This window comes from Tenrec ecaudatus, chromosome 11 (genome assembly GCF_050624435.1).
Source record: "Tenrec ecaudatus isolate mTenEca1 chromosome 11, mTenEca1.hap1, whole genome shotgun sequence".
In the NCBI taxonomy this organism is placed as follows: Eukaryota; Metazoa; Chordata; class Mammalia; order Afrosoricida; family Tenrecidae; genus Tenrec; species Tenrec ecaudatus.
The window spans coordinates 3,674,561-3,694,237 of NC_134540.1; the positions used below are offsets into that span (position 1 = coordinate 3,674,561).

At 51.1% G+C, this 19,677-nt stretch overlaps 1 protein-coding gene across 5 annotated transcripts in view; it reads left to right on the top strand.

The window, feature by feature from the left end:
* The first annotated feature begins 312 nt into the window (after positions 1–312).
* The window catches only part of CDK8 (cyclin dependent kinase 8), a 77,232-nt gene continuing 57,867 nt past the window's right edge, over positions 313–19,677 (top strand). For 2 of the 5 annotated variants that reach the window (XM_075562785.1, XM_075562786.1), the window contains exon 1: positions 313–930. In XM_075562785.1, coding sequence (XP_075418900.1) covers positions 803–930 — 128 coding nt within the window. In that variant the 5' untranslated portion in view covers positions 313–802. The remainder of the gene's footprint in view (positions 931–19,677) is intronic. The other 3 variants (XM_075562784.1, XM_075562783.1, XM_075562787.1) reach the window with 3 other exon arrangements.

Genomic DNA, 19,677 nt, shown 5'->3' on the forward strand with positions numbered 1-19,677 from the left:
TGGGCTGGACAGCGCCCAAGAAGTGTTTGACACTAGCCTCATCGTGGACTACTGAACCCATCATGCACCACATCCCTCACGTGATCCCTGCGAGGGGTCGGACCCTGAAGGGGCGGTGCCAGTAGCCCCCGTGCATTGTGGGGTTTGTAGTCCGGAGGTCAGGCCGGCGCCCCGTACGGCCCACGTGGTGTACTTGGCTGCAGCTCCCAGCCCACGGTCCCCGGCGTCGGGAGCCGGCAGCGGGTGGTGGGAGGGTCCGAGGCAGCCGCAGCTTCGCGACGTTTTTACGACAGGCGGGCCGTGTTCCGCGCGCGCCCTCCCCCCCAACCCCCTCTGAGGAGGTACCGGCTGCGGTACGGCCGCTGCCTTTCCGCGAGTGCATGGGGCGCGAGTGAGCGAGCGAGTGTGAGCGTGCGTGTGTGCGTGTGTCAGGGAGGAGTGCGTGTGCGCGCGGAGCAGAGGAGCGCCCGCCGCGGCCGCCCCGCGCCCCCTCCGCGCCGAGAGGAGGGACACCGGCGCCCGGGGAGCCGCGGGGACAAGGGCAGCGACACCGCGCCGCACCCCTCCCCCCGCCCGTCGCCCCTCCGCGGGGAGGCCTCCCCGTGCCCGCCGGCCCCCGAATGTCCCGGGGGCTGCCGCGGGGCCTCCTCCTGCTCCCGCCGCGCCCGTCGGGCCGGTGCCGCCGCCGCCGGGCGTAGAGCGGGCGGCTTCCCGGGGGCTGCGGCTGCCCGTCGTCCCCCACCCCCCGCCCCCGTCGCCCCGCGGCCCCCGGCCCCGCTCCCCGGCCCCTGAGGCTGTGACAATGGACTATGACTTTAAAGTGAAGCTGAGCAGCGAGCGGGAGCGGGTCGAGGACCTGTTTGAATACGAGGGCTGCAAAGTTGGCCGCGGCACTTACGGTCACGTCTACAAAGCCAAGAGGAAGGATGGGTGAGTGCGGGCGCGCACGCGCGTACACCCCCCCCCCCCCCCGCCGGGGAGAGTGCGGCTGGGCGCGACCCCGCGGGCTCGGGCTCGGCAGCGCTGCGCGCGCCCCCGCGGCCCCCGGCTCGCCGGCCCCGGAGTCCGTGCGCGCCCGCCCCGACCCGGGACCCGGGACCCGGTGCGCGCGCCGCCGGCCTGGAACGTCCGCCCGGCCTGGCCCGCCGCGCGCAGCACTGTCGCCCGCAGCTCCCCCAGCCAACGTCAGCGTAGACGGCTCTCTATTTTCCGGTCGCACTCACCTGCCTCCGCCAGTGATGCCATTCATCCTCCTGGCAGGAAAGCGGGGGTCCTTGTCTCCCTACCCGTTTCCAGTCGATCGGCTCGCGGTCGGGGTTCCCAGGGGCGGCGGGGCGCACCAAAAGGCATCGAGGCCGTGGGGTGGCCTCAGTGGGCTCCGGGATGGTAGGGGTGTCTCTGGACATCCGCAACTGGGAGTTTGGACTCGTCCGCAGAACAATGGGGGTTTGGTGCGGGGTGGGTGGCGGGGGAAGGCCAGGGGCACGGAGGGCGCCTGCCGCCCTCCACCAGCACCCCAGTCTAGCACGCGGCAGTCAGAGTCGCTTCACATTCGACGGTCTTTCCTTGAAAAACGCGTTCCTGTTTCCATGCTGGTCGCGATTTGGTTTTGAACCGAGCAAAGGCCGGCGTTCCCTTTCTTCCCATTGTCAGAAGGATGTCTGGTAATTGACAAAAGAGAAGGCGATTCTTGGGTTGGAAAATCATGCTTGCTGAGCTCCTTGCTTTCTTTCCCCTCAAATGCATCTGGTCCCTGGCGCCTTTGCCATTTACAGAAAATGACCGGGAGATAATGCCTAGGGGACTGTATGATCTCTGGGTTTTATTAGGCACAGAGTCGCTTCACTGTTAGTTTGCTTAGCTGCTAATTTGCCATTTGGGCGGGGTGGAGGGGATATTTTAAATTAAATGGGTATGTTCTGAATTATTTAGCACTTAAAACACCCACACACACACACACACATCTTAAAGCTGAAATAAATTACCTGGGATGGGGAATTGCCTACTTTAGTATTCTGACTATTGGAAAGGAAATGTGTTGGGTTTTTTTTTTTCTTTCAGTTTTGTTTAAGAGTTACCTGCTACCATTCCGAAATCATTTAGATGGGACGCTGAGAAGAAGGCAGCCGGGTGGGTATGGAGGGTGCACATCATTGCATTTTGGGCGGCAGGGAAGGACACTGGGCTGCCTGGGAGGTGGCGCTCAGACGTTGCGGGGATTGAAAAGGATTTTTCAGCTGAACGGACCTTCTAGTGCCATTTGAGAGTTGGGCGGCTGGAGATACTGCTGACTCTGTGGTTCTCTGATTGGATTTCATATTACAGGACTGCGCCGTAAGGGGATAGATTTTTTTAAACCTCACGCTTGGTGAACTGCCCAGACCCTATTTTTCAAGAAGCCTAAACCACCACCCCCAATGTTAAGTAATTTTAAGCATATTCATGAAATACCCGATCCCATAAGTGGCATAGTAGAACATTTGACTGCCGTCCCTTGTTTTTGATAACACATTCTGATAACGTCACATTGTTTTCCATTGCTCTGAGAGAAGCCAATGCTGTTTTCATAAATTGACAATTAACTTAGATTTTATGTTTTAATGTTAAAAAAAAACCCAACAACCCTCTGCAATACTATACATTGGCAAGAGGCGCTGTTAAGCACATTTTACCATCTTGGTCTGGTTTTTGGAGCCCCGGTGGTATAGAGAGTTACAGGTTTGGCTGCTTACCAACCAGGTCAGTGGTTCAAAACCAGCTCCTTGGGAGAGAGATGAGATGATGGACAGCGTAGGAAGCCCACATCGTGGCCCTGCCCTGCCCTGCCTCACCCCAAGGGCCACCACGAGTTAGAGTGTGCCCTATAGCAGTGAGCTTGGCTTTGAGTTCCTGGTCAGGGTAATGATTTGAGAAGAATTACATAGTTTAAATTTAGCTGAATATCTTGTAGATAAAGTCTGGTATATAAACATTTTTTAGTCATTTGCAATAGCCAGAAGGTCACATTGTTTTGGAAACAAGATTTTAAGTTTACCCTTCTCAGCAACTTTAATGATTTTTGTTTGTGTGATGAACTTTTTTTAATGGATCAAATGTCAAGGGAGTTTAAAAATTACTTCAAACAACTTTTGTTTTCCAGAGGGATTTTTGTTTGTTTGTTTTTTAGTACTCTCACTTTGGTAAAGCACAGCTTTGTCTTTAGGAGATTCCTTGGATCTTATCAATAGCCCTGGGGACATGGTGGTTGAGCCCCTGGATGCTAGCCGGGTCAGTGGTTCTGAGGGAGAAAGATGTGGCTTCCACCTTCCTAAAGATGGCATCTTTGGAAACCCCCTGGAGCAGTTCTTCTCTGTCCCACAGGGCCACTTCCAGTTGGGGCTCCATGGCAGTGAGCTTTGTTTTGCATGATTTCATGTATTTTTGTTCGGTGAAATACAATATGTTGCTGCTTAGTCTTTTATAAAGCAATGATAACCCAATGAACTGTTGTTAGTATTGATTTGCTCTCAAATTAAATGATACAGTCTGCAACTGAAATATCAGAGTACTCTAGGAATGCCGACCTTCAAATTCCAGTGAGATGAAATGGTGGAACTGGAGCTTGGCGGGGCACAGCTGGTGATGTAAAAGCCAGGCTTGAGAATAGTGGATCCGCCAGTGAACGCAGTAGGTAGAAAGAACACGAATAACTGGCAGGGGGATTGGACCCGGGGAGTTAGTTTCAAAGTGCATGGTTATATTTTAGGAAACAATAGTGCAAGAGAACATTTCTTTGATTTTACAAGTTAGTCCACTGCCCTGTGAGTAGCCAGGAATGCGGAGGAACGCAGCAATTTGAGGAATGTAGGAAAGGAGTTCTGGTGATGGACCGAGTTAAGCATCAGGTCCCCTAGGCAGAAGGTTGGTGGTTTGAACCCAACAGCTGCTCTCGGGTCAGAAGTTGAGGCTGCATGTTTCCATGACAATGACAACCTTGGAAACCCTGGGTGGAGGTGGTGGTGGGGGTAGTCCTGTCTGGCGAAGAGGATAGCTCTGGATAGGAGCCTCCTTCTTGGCAGTGGATTTGGGTTCTTTTTGCATAAGCGAGAAATTGTTGATTCGAGGTGCGATTGCACACACAGGGACAAGTGGAGCCTTTTATAGCCGTGTTCATGTCTGATTCTGCTCCATCCTGCAGATGGTTGGCTCTCACTGTCACTGCACAAAACAAGGTGGGGAGGAGTGCCCTTTGTGTCTGAGCCCCAAACGAGTGGAGGGGGGTGCCAGGAAGTGACCATTGCCTCCTGGCATCTCTTGCTGAAGAGTGTACAGGTGTGGCTAGATAGTACCATTGTGGGTATCATTTCACAGCTTGTGGTCCAGGTGCTGAGCATTTGTAGGATTCAGAAATTGATCTGAGACGTTTCATCCCCAGAGAAGCCAAGCAAACGGACCTTGTTCCTCTTGGGTTCCCGATTGCCAAACTGTGTTCCAAGGAACACGAGGGCTTTCAGAAAGTTCGTGGGAAAATTCCAGTATCTTTTCGTTCCTTGTCCCCCCACCTCTGTGAAGCCCCGTGGATGTATTACCTGGTTCAGGTCTCACGCGCACAGGCAGGAAGTTTTTGTGGGCACTTGTGCAGAGCTCAGCAATGGGGCCATGCGAGTATGGTTTTGCCTCCTCCCAGCCAGGGCCTGGCTATTGCCCTCTCTGAGCGCCCCTGTCCCACTCCCTCCCAGATCCCCGAGCGAGAAGCCATTGCCCCTCAAGTTCCGTTTCAGATGAGGAAGAGGTCGAGCCCTTGGTTACCTGCGTAATAAGAGGCTAGAGCTCGGATTGGAGGATTGGATGCAGGCCTGTGGGCCGCATGACATGACTGTTGAAATACTACTGAGACTGGATTTCTAGTGGTTCCCTCGAGAAGCAGGGCTGCCCTGAGCTGTGGATGCATTTCAGGTGCATATCTGAGAGTGTGTGCGTCTACTGGAGAATGTGCCTGTGGAACCCTGGAAGGCAGGCCTGGCAGTCTCCTTCCAGAAAGTCAGCCCCTTGGGTACACCGGGTAACTGCCTTGGTGCCCACTGGTTGGCAGCTGGTCGTTTGTCTGAACCCACCTAACTCGGTGTGTCTGTCTGCTTGTGTGTGGGACCAAACGCTAATGAAGGGCCTGGCAGACTGTGAACGTTCTTCATGTCTCGGAAAGATCTCTGCATTGTGGAGACTAGAGACCCGAGTTTTTCTGCATCTGATTCACACCAGGAGCAAGTCATTGCCCTATGGACCTTGGTTTCCTGTGTGCAAGGTTGAGCAGGTTATCTGTAGGGTGTTCTCTCTATCTTCTGCGATTATAATTTGGGAAGTAGCGGCTCTGAGTGGGAAATACAAGACTTGCAAAGTTTGGCAAACAACCGCAGAACAGAAAATGTCCCTGGAGACCCTGGTGCATTTTTCTGTGTCTCAGTCGGTGTCTTGCTTTCATGTGGGGTCCATGTCGACCTCAAAACAAAGCCAGGGAACTTGCAGCAGCCTGGCATTTGTTGTGCTGCCACCTCCCTGTCCCCAGTGGTTGGGAATTGGGCACTAGTAGTTCCTGGTGGTGTGGTACCATGTTGGGCTGCCAACCACCGGGCCAGCAGTTCAGACCCACCAGCCACTATGTGGAGAAAGTTGAAGCTCTCTGCTCCCGAAACGAGCTAACAGGATCAGAAACCCACAGTGACAGGCAGTTCTGCCCTGTCCAGGGTCGCTGTGAGTCCGGATTGCTGTGGCCTCAGGGAGTTAGGTTCCTGTCGTTGAGCCCTTGTGTGCGCTCAGGCTACGCTGAGGTGTCAGCCGTCCACTCAGTCACACTGGCATACGAAGTGAATTTCCCCGGGACGTGCTCCTGTGAGTCATTACTGTGCTGCCCAGCTTTTGTAGCTTTTTTTTCATCCAATAATATTTATCCCTTCCCAGATCCTTACATGTTTTTTGGTGTCAGCACTGTCCAGGGTATTGCTACCACAGACCAGGCCCACTGCTCTGGAGCTGGTGCTGCCTCCTAACAACTCTGTAGAGTGCTTCCGAGCCTGTCACCGTTTACGGGAGCAGACAGTCTCATCTGTCTGCCAAGGAGCAACTGCTGGGTAGCAGCTCAGTGCAAACCAATATGCCACCCAGGTTCCTTGCAGATGCAGAGATGAGTAAGTCATCCCTTGGTTTGAGGCGGCAGCTACTGAGGGAGGCGGGCATGCAGACAGGCTGTAGCCATTCAGCAGGTGCTGTGCCGGTTAGGAAATACGAGGGTGTCTTCTCCTGTAGAGCTGGCTCAGAAGCCCTAAGAAGCAGGGTACCTGTGAGCTGGAATCATCGGGGTGGGTGTGGTTCAGATGTGGGCACTGGGTGCTTAGAATTTAAGTCGGCCTGCTGACTGACTGCAAGGCCAGCCGCCCTGCAGCAGCGAACCAAGGCTTTCTGCTCCTGTAGAGTTACGGTCTCAGAAAACCACAGGCATGTCTGCGTGTCACTGTGAGGCAGCATCAACTCGAGGGCAGTGGGTTGAACTTTTCCAAAGCAGCTGGGGGCTCTTACAGGTCTATCACAATCTGTACATGCATCCACTGTGTCAGACACATTTGTACATATGTTACTGTCATCATTTTCAAAGCATTTTCTTTCTGTTTGAGCCCTTGGTATCAGCTCCTCATTTTCCCCCTTCCTCCTCCACTCTCCAAGGAACCCTTGATAAACTAGCATTATTTTTTCATGTCTTACACTGACCGATGTCTCCCTTCACCCACTTTTCTGTTGTCTGTCCCCCTGGGAGTTATATGTAGATCATTGTGATCGGTTTCCCTTTTCTCCCCCACCTTGCCCTTACCCTCCTGGTATGGCTACTCTCATTATTGGTCCTGAGGGGTTTATTTGTCATGGATTCCCTGTGTTTCCAGCTCTTATCTGTACCAATGTACAAGCTCTGGTCTAGCTGGATTTGTTAAGGTAGAATTGGGTTGTGATAATGGGGAGGGGTGGGGAGCATTAAAGAAGTAGAGGAAAGTTGTATGTTTCATCAGTACTATATTGCCCCCTGACTGGCTCTGCTATACTCCACACTGCCTGGCTTGTCTCTTCCTTGTGACCCTTCTGTAAAGGGATGTCCATTTGTCTACAGATGGGCCTTGGGTCTCCATTCTGCACTCACCCCTCATTCATATTGATGTGATTTTATTCCCCTGGGTCTTTGATGCCTGATACTTGATCCCATTGACACCTCATGATCACACAGGCTGGTGTGCTTCTTCCATGTGGGCTTTGTTGCTTCTGAGCTGGATGGCCACTTGTTTATCTTCAAGCCTTTAAGACCCCAGACGCTATATCTTTGACAGCCAGGCATCATCAGCTTTTTTCACATTTGCTTATGCACTCATTTTGTCTTTAGTGATCGTGTGGGGGAAGGTGAGCATCATGCCAGGTTATTAGAACAAAGTGTTCTTGCATTGAGGGAGTACTTGAGTAGAGACCCCAATGTCCTTCTGTTTCCTTATACTTAACATAATATATGCACATAGATCTATTTCCCTATTGTTACATATAAACACATATATGTACATGCCTGTATTTAGGCCTCTATAAATGTCCTTTGCCTCCTAGTTCTTTCCTCTATTTCCTTTTACTTTCTTCTTGTCCCACTATCAAGTTCGGCCTTCATTCAGACTCCAGTAATTCCTCTTGGCTACATTGTCCGTGATCAAGCCCTGCCAGGCATCCTATACCTTTCTCTCCGTCGATTTTAGGTCACTTGTTCCTCTGTCTCTGGGTTGGTTGACACCCACCTTCCTTTCCCCACCTTCCCCTCTCCCATGTGAGACACACTTTTGAGTGACTTTTCATTGAGGAGCCCTGGTGGTGCAGTGGTTATGTGTTGGGCCGAGATCGCAAGGTCAGCAGGTTGAAACCACTAGTAGCTTCTAGGGAGAAAGACTGGGCTTTCTCCTCCCATAAGCAGTTACAGTCTTGGAAACCCACAGGGGGGTCCCTATGAGTCAGCACTGACTCGATGGCAGTGCGTTTGGAGGTTTTGGTTTCATGGACTGTGGGTCTGAACCTTTGCCTACGAGACTTGACTAGCCTACCTCACTCTCAGAGTCCAGCTCATGGGACCGAGGAGCACCAGTGGCTCCATAAGGTTTTAGAGACTGTAAGTCTTTAAGGAAGCAGCTGCCTGTCTCCTTTTTCTTCAGTGGACTGACTGGCGGGTTTGAACTGCTGGCAGAGTGCTTAACACACAGCACCACTCCTTAGACATAGCTTTTTACCACAGTGACTCTGAAACATGGTTACACAAAACGTTATCCTCCACTCTCCGTTGGATCAGACCACTCGCAACTACACTTTATTCTCCTTCCCTTAGCTGAAACCAGTTCTAACATTTAACCTCAGAGTCACTGAGCAGTCTCTCACCACAGAAACCGAGATCATACGCACTGCCATGGCGTCAACACTGACGCGTATCCATCCCCCTCGTGGGACAGCGTAGAACTCCTTAGGGTTTTTGAGATTGTAAATCTTTACCGGAGCAGCAGACCACTTCATCGGTCCCGCACAGAGCAGCTGGTGGGTTTGAACTTCTGACCTTGTAGTTAGTGGTCCAATGCCTAACCCTCAGTGCCAGCAGGGCAGCACACTGTAGCTTCACATTCACCTGTATTGGGCCTTTCTTCCCCAGGCTCTCCTCACAACATCACCACTCCTCCGTGGGCTTGTTCTGCAGCCCTGTCTGAGGCCGCGTGGCTCAGGGTGATACGTCCCCTTCGTGTTTGTGTTTGTGGGGAATGTTCCCTGCGCAGACACTGGAGCTCCCTGGGGGCCCCTTGGCACCTGGCACCCCGCCAAAAGGGACAGCTACTTCAAAACTTGTTTGCTTTTGGGGCGCACCTGAAATTCCTACTTGAAATTCCTCTCTCTGAACTTGCTCTTGTGAGTGACGTGAGGCTACTCTGGGAGTGTAGGGCAGGCTTAACTGGTGAAGAGACCCCAAGGAGCCAAGGTCCACACGGACTGGCTCCCCGAAACACCAGCCAGAGGCAGAGTAGGAAAGGTGGAGCCCAGCGCTTGAACCCACACAGTGTCTACTGCTGAGTACCTCTTCAACGGGATCAAACCAGGCTTTCTAAAACGGCCGGACAATTGTCTCCAGCCAAGAGCTGGCGTTTAATTTTATCTAAGTGCTTGGTTTATACAGAGAATGCCTGTTTTGTGTTTGCAGCTTACTTGTGTCATGGGAGGAACAACTTGATGTAGGTTAACTCCCCCTGCAGGTGACGCAGCCACTCCTTCATCGTACAAACAAGCTCGTTAAAACCTGGGCCTTCATTAGGGTCTGTGAGTCCCAGCAAGGATCCGGCCTCCAGAGAGTAAGTGTTCGCATCCTGATGGGGCTGAGCTGTGGGTTTCAATTTATAGCTTGTCCAGAGAACTCACAGTACGTATTATGAATTGAAGTAATGATAAATTGTCAGTCAGCATCCCTGTGGCTTATATGGAATCAGTCACATTAGGGAAAAGAGATCTCAAAAGCTCGGCCGTCAAGGCCGCTGACTCAGAGCAAGGACAGTGGAACTGCCCCTGGGGGTTTCTGAGGGGGTCGATCTCTGTGGGAGTAAAAAGCCTCATCTTTCTCTCGTGGAATGGCTCTTGGGTTCAAACCACCAACCATGAAGTTACCAGCCCGACTCACAACGCATTACTAATAAATCTTCTATTTTAAAGAAGTAACTTGAACATTGTAGCTCATACAGAATACACATATTTGTTTAGCACTTACTCCCTCCCCCCTGTGTGAAGGAATGTTCTTAAGTAAAGTGAGGCCTCCCCCTCCCCACTGCCTGGCTCCCTGCTCACCCGGAGCGAAGCAGCTGGGCCTCTTGCTTGGGCAACCTAACGTGGCTGGTTCTTCCACATGCTGGCCAGAGTCGGCTGGCTCTGGCGTCTTCCCGCTGCCGAGTGCTGGCTTGTGACTGGTCTGGCCCTGCTCCCTGAGGGCCTCCTTACTGCAGCATCAGGCACTGGGCAGCCAAGAAGCTTCTAGAGCGAGGTCAGGGCTGCCACTCGGCCTCCTAAACCGTTCCTGGGCCACAAGGACATTGCCCGCTTGGAGACTTGAATGCCAGTTGGAAGCTAAGTGACTGGGGGGCGTGCATGCTTGTCTTGGTCTCCATCTTGCAGGATCTGGGATCTGAGAATCCTCTGTACAGGCGATTGCCGTCTGGCCAGGAGAGGAATCGGCAGGGTCAGCTGGGTCACAGCAAGCAGAACAGACCGAGAGCTGGTTATTTCAAGTCACGCTGGGACCTTGAGGGGAGAGGACTTCAAGACTCTCCAGCCAGCTGGCCTTTGCAGCCTCCGTGGAAAAGCACCATCACCAACGGAGGCCCCAGAAGACTGGGTTAGAGGACGCTGGTGGCCTAGTGGTTCAGCAAGCGCTCCACTGCTAAGCAGCAGGCTGACGGGCTGGAACCCCAGCTACCCTCTGCCGAGAAGATGCTGTTCCCCAGGGAGAGTCCGAGGAGGAGGGCTGAGGATGTCAAACGGAGACCACGTCTGGGAAGGAGGAGGACAGCAGGAGTGGCCAGGCAGGCAATGTGTTGCAGAGGAGTGGGTGGCAGTGCCACGTGCCACACAGAAGCCCAGGGAGGCCGAGTCGGGTCTGGGCTGCGACAGTGATTTCAACCCGAGGAAAGTCCTGCTGGAGAGTGTGGGGCAGCAGAGCTTCCCCTGCACCATCTACGCTCTGTGGGCTCCTTCCTGCCAGCACCAGACAGCCTCAGCCTGCGGCCCTACCGCTGCGGTGGGTTTGAACAGCTGACCTGGCAGTTAGCAGCCCCGTGCTTACCTGACACCACCTGGGCTCCTTACTAGCCACGCAGTTCTTATTTGCTTTAAGAGAAAAGCGCTTCATTGTTTTCTTGCCGATTAAAGAGATAGTTCACAAATGCACGCAGAAGTGAAATGGCCTGACCAGAAGACAACTATTTTCATGACTATGTTCCCTGATTAGTCCCTAAAGGTGGACAGAGATGAATGAAATCTGTGATCTTGGATCAGAAGTTTGAGCAAAGTCAAAACTATTACGAACTGTGTAACGTCAGCAAGGAAGCCCGCTGGGCCGCAGCTGTGTCGAAGGCACTCACCCGCTCTGTGGAGCCAGTGCAGTGTCCATCAGAGGAGCTGCCCGTGACGTGTGGTGGGGAAGGTGCCCTTGCTGCGTGACCAGATCTACTGGGTTGAAGAGCTGGTCAGGGCAGGCAGTGGAAGTGGTAGGAACCGGATCATGAGGTAGTTGTGAAGCCTGGGGTGTGGGGTTGCGTTTAAGATGGCTGCTAGGCAGCCTCCAGGGGTGCACTGTCAAGGCCTGCTTCCGAGAAAGGCTGTAAGCATTAGCTCCCAGCAGAGACCCCGGAGCAGTGGGTGCCGGCAGCGGGTACCATCCAGTTATCCTGATTTCAGGCTTGGGGAAGCTGAGGATCCAGTGGTTTCTTGTTGTATTTTTAGTTGTGTTTCTTTTGTTGCTTTATAAAAATCATTTTATTGGGGGCGCTTACAGCTCTTGTAACAATCCATACATCCATTGTATCTAGCACATTTGTACATTTGTTGCCATCATCATTTTCAAAACATTTTCTTTCTGCTTGAGACCTTGGTATCAGCTCCTTTTCCCCCTCCCCCACCCACCCTCATGAAACTAATTATACATTATTATTGTTTTCATATCTTCCACCATCCACTGTCTTTCACCACATTTCTGTTGTCCCCCCCCCCCCCCGGGTGTGGTGGTGTGGTGTTATACAGCCATCCTTGTAATTGATTCCCTGACCTCCCCCTACCCTCATGGTATTGCTGCTCCCATTACTGCTCCTGGGGGGAGTGGGTAGCTTCCCTGGAATCCGTATGTTGAGAGCTCTTATCTGTACCAGTGTACATGTTCCGGTCTAGCTGGGTTTGTAAGGTAGAACTGGGGTCATGATAGTGGGGGGAGAGAGCATTAAAGAACCAGAGGAATGTGTTTTGTAGGTGCTTTACTGCCCTGTGGCTGACTTGTCCCTTCAATGTGACCTTCTGTGAGGGGATGTCCAATTGTCTACAGATGGGTTTTGGGCCTCCACTCCAACCCCACTAGTTCTCATTGGTATGATTGTTTTGGGTCTTCTGAGCCTGATACCTGATTCTGTTGACACCTGCTCACACAGACTGGTGTGCTTCTTTCATGTGGGCGTTGTTGCTTCTGACCTAGATGGCCGCTTATTCAAGCCTTTAAGACCTCAGACACTATCTTTTAGTAGCCAGGCACCATCAACTTTCTTCACCACATTTGCTTTTGTGTCAGGAAGGTGAGCATCATAAAATGCCAGGTTTTTAAAACAAGTGTTCTTGCATTGAGGGAGTGCTTGAGAAGAGGCCCCTTTTCCATCTGCTTCCTTAATAAACATAAATATATTTACATATGCACATGCCTATATTTATACCTCTGTAAATGTCTTTTTTCTTCTAGCTCTTTCCAGTTGTGTATCTTACAAACAAGAGTTGAATTCTTTTGTAGACTGAATTTTTTAAAAAGTCCAGTCTAATGAGTACTTAGTTTATTTATGTCGATTGTATGTATTAATGCATATTTCCCTTAAATCTTCCGCTTTGTATCTATCCCTCCAGCTTATGTTTTCTCCCTGTTTTTGTATTCCGTTTTCTTCCCTTTATTAACTTGGCAGTTCTACATTCTGCTTGCTATTTCATTAATGGCTGTTCTATGCCTGATCTCAGTGAGTGTGTATTCCCTCTCCCCTGATAGGCAAGGTGGTTACAGTACTTGGGCTCTCCCAGCCGTGGTGGCAGGCAGAGCTGCTGTCGGCGGATCCTGTGTGCTTGCACCTCACAAGGTGTCACTGTGGCTGTGGGTAGTCAGTGTGCATGCAGAGGACCTCCACCATCACCATTCTCATACTTTCCTCGTGCAGGGTCATTTTCTTCCTGCCTCAGGAACATCCTCCAGTGACTTCTTGCGTGTGGGACTGATGGCTTAGGTGTATTTAGGCCCTAAAATCTATTTCGCCTTTATTCTCTAGACCAGTGGTTCTTAACCTTCTTAATTCCGCGAACCTTTAATATATAGTTCCTCATGTTGTGGTGACCCCCACCATAAAATTAGTTTTGTTGCTACTTCATCACTGTAATTTTGCTGCTGTTATGAATCGTCATGTAAACATCTGATAGGATATATTTTCATTGTTATAAATTGAACATAATTAAATATAATTAAAGCATAGTGATTAATCACAAAGCAATATGTAATTTTGTATTGTGAAATAGCTGTTTTCCAATGGTCTTAGGTGACCCCTGTGAAAGGGTCGTTTGACCCCCAGGTGAGTGGCTTGGGTGACAGTCATTATGCTTCTTGACTTTTGTTTAATTTGATGTCATCATTTCAGACAGTCCTCAGCTATGAGTCTTTAAATGTTTCTGCCCTTTCCCTCCTCCCTTAACATTAGTCACCTGCGCCGTGTTGACCCTTCTCGTCTACACTGTCAGTGCCTCCTATCCACTCCTTCTCATGTTCCTCGTTTAGGAGGCAATCCCCCTCGATCCCAGTATTTCTTCCCAGTCATCCACCCTCTCTCTTGCCATGAGTCATCTGTTTTTAACTCCACGTATTGTGTTGTGATAAGCACAGTTATGGTACTTTTTATTTTTTTTCCCTCCTAAAAAAGTCTATGTCCTATTCCTGAGCTCTTAAGTCTCAATCAAAATTCTTCCTCTCCCATCACCTTCACTGTTGGGTTGCCCTCACAGGCTGCATGGACTGCCTGCTGTGCTTTTGTGGGCCTGTCTGTTCTTTCTGGCTTCTTCCAGCTACCTGGTCTCCTTCTGTCTGGTTAGCTTTAGATATGTTCTAGACATTGTGGGAGAAAGACTGTACTTTCTGTCCCTGCAAAGAGTTGCAGCCTCCAAATCCCCCAGGGGGTAGTTATGCCTTGTCCTACAGGTTTGCTTTGTGTTTTGAGACTGACTTTGGAATAGTTTTGTAGGATGAACTTGGCAGCCAGCACTGACCCGCTACAGCGAGTGCTCGTGCTTCTGCTCAGCCTGTCTGTGCGCCCCTGTTTTCAGGCTTGGTCAGGGATGCTGGGCTGCCTGTCACGGGAGAGTCAGCATATCCCCCTGTAGGGTGACTTGGAGGGTACTGCTCCCCAGAGCTTAAACCCAAAGTGCTTACTTAGGCTCTTCCTAGAGCCCTCCCTCCGTTCTCCCTGCCTTGAGTGGTCCCCAGACTCCAGTGGGACCTCTTCCGCTTCTTTGGCAGGACTAACCATCTCTGGCTTTCATGAAATCCTAATTTAGCTTTGCTAATTTGTACTTCCTGCAGCATGTAAATCACTTTCATATTGCCATCACTTTGGTTATCGCTGCAGGCCACTGATGAGGTCTATTTTTTGTTTCTTTTTCAAATAGTTGATTTTTATCAAATATGCCTGGCTTTGCCTTCTCATTCTGTCTTGGGGGTTCCCCAGTGCAGCTTCCCATGATCCTCAGAGCCTGGATCATAAGCCCAAGCCCACACTGTCTTTCCCAATTGAGGGCGGCCAGGTTTCCACATTGCCAGCCCGATGCCCCTTCTGAGCGTCTAACCCATTGGTAGACTTGTTGGCTCTCTTTCATCTTGATGTCTCAAGCTTCCCAAGCTGAACATGTGCCCACTAGAGTTGCTTCCCGCCCGCTGCTCCCTCCATCTGCATCCCCGCAGCGTATGCCCGTAACTTGAAAAGTGTCATCCACATGGTCTTGTTGGCATCTGTGCCGCAGCCATTGACTTGTCCCCTGCATTGTGCTCCTCTCCCTGTCACTTCTTCCTCCACAGGGCAGCCTGCGTGGGCTTTGAGGTCTGTTAGTGTCCCCGAGATTGGCCCCCTTGATGGCTCACAATCTCCAACCCCACTGGCTCCAGCGGGAGTTTGCTCTACCTGCTCGTCCAACCCACCCTGGCCACTTCCCCTGCTGCTCGTCTGGCTCACCCTTGACCCGGGACAGTTCTGGGATTGGGGTCTTACAGACTGCTGTTGGCTTTAACACCTGGAACAAGACTAATGAAAACCCGTGTATATTTATCGGGGTGGAGGTGTCAACTTAGAGATTTTCTTTCTACCTGCTTTTCACTCTTACTCTTTGAAGCCGTATGTTGTTATAGACTTTAAAACCAACCACTGCCCTCGAGTCGATTGCAACCCAATAGAGATCTTTCACGTCTGTCTGTTTATGGGAGCAGACACTTCCCCTAGGAGTGGCCAGAAAGTTTTGAACCGCTGACCGTAAGCTTGGCAGCTCAACACTTACCCCACAATACCACCCGGGCTCCTTTGTTGAAGACTTACATCTTTTTTTCCCCTTTAATATTACCTCACTTCTCCTTCCTCTCTACCTAGGTCTCATCCTGCCTTCCTTCCAACACAATATAAATTTTTAATTTATATTTTAAGTTCTTAATTGTTTTTAATTTTTAGTTAGGTTACGTATGGCTGCAAGTAATAGGGAAGCAATCTGATCTCAGTGTATATTGTGAGGAAAGGAATTTCCAGGGCTTCATGGGTGGCACTGTGTCTCCAGGTCCCAGCTCCTGCTGGAGGGGCTGAAAGCCTGCCTTTCAGGGGTCCCGAAGCAGGGCCCTTCCTCGGGGAACCGTGCTTCCTGAGAAAGACTCTTCCAGTGGCTCTTTGTGTGTTCAAGCAAGTGTCCCCAGCAGGTTCTGTAAACCTTTGGCTTGACCAACCAAGGCTGCTGGGGCCTTTTGGTGGATCTGTTAACTCAAACCGGCCTCCAGTCACAAAGGGTCAGGAGGGCTGAATGCTGGGTGGGTGGGTAACCCCACAGTGTCAGCTGCGCAATTTGCCAGGTTCTTTGCCCGCCCATGTTGTCAGCTGACCCCCGAGGTGCTGTTCCTGCTGGGCTGTAGCTGTCTTCCTTTTTAGTCCGTGCTCCCTGCATTCAGGCGCAGGGCTGTGCTGGAACATGAACCACTCCTATGGAGCCAACAGGCCAGAGCAGAGCTGCTCCACAGGGTCCCTGTCTTGCTATGTAACCCACTGCCATCGAGTCCAGGCTGTGGGAGCAGACGGTCCCATCTTTCTCCCGAGATGCAGATGGTGGGTTTGAACAGCTGACCTTGCAGACAGCAACCCAACTCACAACCCACTATGCCAATAGGCTCCTTTTTGTTTATTTGGTGAGTTCCTTCAAATTTTCTCTGGTTTTAATAGCTTCCTCTCCCGCTGGGCCACCTCGACTGGAGCGTTCTGCTGTTGTTTCAAGCTTAATTCACCTAAAACCAATCACTTGGCTGTTTTTGCCTCATCACTGACTCACCGATCCAGTTATTTCCCAGATCATTGTTTCTCAAGGGACTTGACATTGTACCTGTTTCCTGTTCCAACCTTGTCAAGCTCTGTGGGGTCAGTATCTTTGTGTGCTGGTCACCAGCCATGCTAGCACTTCATAGCGTGGTTGTTAGCTGCTGCCACGCAGAGAGCCCTCGCTTGGGGCAGCTCCCCACGCTCAGTGCCGGACAGCAGCCCTGTGATTGTGGATCTCACTGCTGTGATCCAGATGGTACCCACTGCCTAGTTTGGGGCCTTTCTTCCTAGTTTTAGATGGAAGCTCTGCTGGAACCTGCACTGGCAGATGGGTGGTGGCCGCTCAGGAAGTGAAGTGTACTGGCTGAGAATGGAATCTGGTCTCCTGCATGCAATTAGGGAGACCTGGTGCCACTGCTGGGTAAGCACTGGACCACTGACAAGTTTCAGGTTCAAACCAGTCACTCCTTGGGAAAAAAGATGAGCCTGTCTCCACCTGGAAAGATTAGCAACCTTGGAAACGCTGATAGGGTCCATGTGAGTTGTTTTCGCAGTGGGCTTGGTTTGGTTCTCATGCATGAAAGGCAAGATTTCTCCTACTAAAGCACCATGTGCCCACACACGATAGATGCTCCATCAACAAGAAAGAAAACGGCCTCTGACCACATGGAAACCTGTGAGTGGTGACGAGGTGGCGGCAAGGGAAGAACTGGGGCTGTTTGTTGATGGAGCGTCTGTGCAGCCCAAAGCTTAACTCACTGTGCCACCAGGGCCTCCAGTTATTCTGATGAAACCGTTTTACTCAAATCTGCCTACACAGGCTTTTCTGGGTACTCGACTCTGAGAACTTTAAATTGGAAAGACATGCCAAAGACCACTTGCGAATGTCTATAAACACCATTCGTTGTAGTTCCTTGGCTTTAGTTCAGTTTGAAGTAAGAGATCAAGCACACACTGCCGTCGGTAGCTGAGGCCCAGCACATGTTGAAAGTGATGTGAGTAGCATGATATCACTTCCATGGTCATCAAAGGTGAGTTTCAAATCTAGATGTTGCCGAAATTTAAAAACGACTTATAAACCTTGAAGACAGCCGTTCTCTATAGACTCACAAAGCCATGTGTGAAAAGCTGAGGTGAGAAACTGGTTGATATGGAATCCCTGCGCCATGGACGTACGCATGCTCTCTCTTCGTTGCAGGAGGAGGAGGCCTGGCGGTGGGGTGGGTTCAACATTGGGCTGCTGATCTACGGTCCCCAGTTTGAAACTACCAGCTGCTCTGAAGGAGACAGAGGGGCCCTCTGCTCCCAGAAAACGTCACAGCCTAGAGCCCCTCTGGGGGGCAGGGGGATAGTTCTCTAGTCGACAGAGGGGCCCTTGGAGTCCGGATCAACTCCAGTCCACGACAGTGGCTTTGGTTTGGTTTCCTTTCATTGTGGTTAGACGGCTGTCATTTTGCGGTTGACCTTTTCTCCAGATGTTGAGTCAAAAACAGCTTTGCAGATGTTTGACTACAGAAGTTGTAGCAGCTAACTGTTACATGATACAAAGCAGATGGTTTCACAGAAGAACCGGCCTGCTCTTTTACACGATTGGATCATTGCCATTTATGAACACCAGTTGAACAGTATCTCTGACGTTCAAACATGTAGGAGATGCTAATGGTTTGCTTTTGTTCATATCTGAATTTGCTTGTGTCTTCTTTTTTATGAGCTAATTAGAAATCATTTTTCTCACCATCTGCATTTACATTTGGGGGTTAGTCAGATGTTGATAATCTTTGGTTATTTCCCCCTTTTCTATAGTCTACTCTGCTATCAGGTGAGCATTGGCTGCTAACCACAAGTCAACAGTTCAAACCCATTAGTCGCTCCCTGGGAAAAGAGGAGGCTGTCTGCTCCCATCAAGATTGACAACCTTGGAAAATAGATATAGGGTTGCTATGCGTTAGAACCAACTCAATGGCAAGCAGTGGGGTTGGGGATTTGGGGATTTACTGTGCTTTTTGGAGCCCTGGTGACAAAGAATTTAACTCTTTGGCTGCTAAACAAGGTCAGCGGTTCAAACTTGCCACTCATCCCTTGGGAGAAAGATGTGGCACAGCAGAGATGAAAACAACAAAACCAAAAACCGCCAACTCCAACTGGCTGCCATTGAATGCACTCTGACTCATGGCGACCCTGTTGGGCAGAGTAGCACTGCCCCGTGGGTTTCCAAGGCCATCTGCTATGGGGCACCGCTGGCCTCAGGCTCCCTTAGAGTAGTTGATGGGTTCAGACCCCCAACCCTTTGGTTGGCAGCTGAGGGCTTTGGCCACTGTGCCACCGGCGCCTCTCCCAAGGTTCATACTCCCAGCGGGTGCGCACGGACGAGGCCGGAGACGGTGGGTGGTGCCACAGTCCTCTTGCTCAGTGTGCGATGCTTACTCGCACCGAAACACTTCACAACGTTTGTGTGTTCCCGTGAGCTTTAGCGAAGTAGGGGCTTTTGCGTCATGGGTTTGGGGTTGGTTTGGTTCTTTTGATTGGTCCTTATCGATAAGCAAATTGCTTTTTCCTCTTGTTATTAGGGAAGTGTTCATACAGACTGTGGCTGTGATCAGACTGCCCACGGCTGCCTGAATGGTGGTGGTGGTGTCGTCGGTCTGTTCCCGTGCAGTGGCCCTGTGCACAGGAGAATGAAACAGTGATCCTTGGAGCCAACAGTGCTGGGTCATCCTCACCATGGTCATGCTTGCACCTATTGTTGCAGCCCCCTCATGAGTGTCCTACTTAAAACAAACAAAAAACGTTTCATGTGTGTGTATGTCTGCGTGTGTATGTTAATATATTTGTATGCCTGTGCATAACCCTTGGAGAAAACCTTCATGTGGGTGGCTCCCTAGGCTGCACTGATTTTATGTGAGCTATTTCAGAGCAGGTGTGGCTGGACTGTAACTGTTCGGGGAATATTCCACAGTCTGGACAGGGGGAGGCTAAGCCATAGCTCAGAATCCTGGGCAGAGACCCTGCCCTCCCCTGGGTGCCCAGAGTTGATTGCAGAGCCTGTCGCAGGCACAGGGCTTACTTCCAAGTGCCAGAAGGCCTCAACTGAGTGAGGCCGATGGCCCGACTGCCCTGCCTCTTCTTTGTGCAGGAGGATTGCTGGCAACTGAACTTCTCCTGCTTGTGGCCACCTCCCTTCCAGTAAGCTTTATACATTGACCTCATGAAAAGGGGCCCTTCATCCTGCTTCCCCACCTGTGCCACTGGGGTGGGGCAGTGGGTGGAGGAGACTGAGAGAGGGGCAGGTTTTGTCTTTCTAGTTTGACTCATGTGGAGGAGGCTGGCG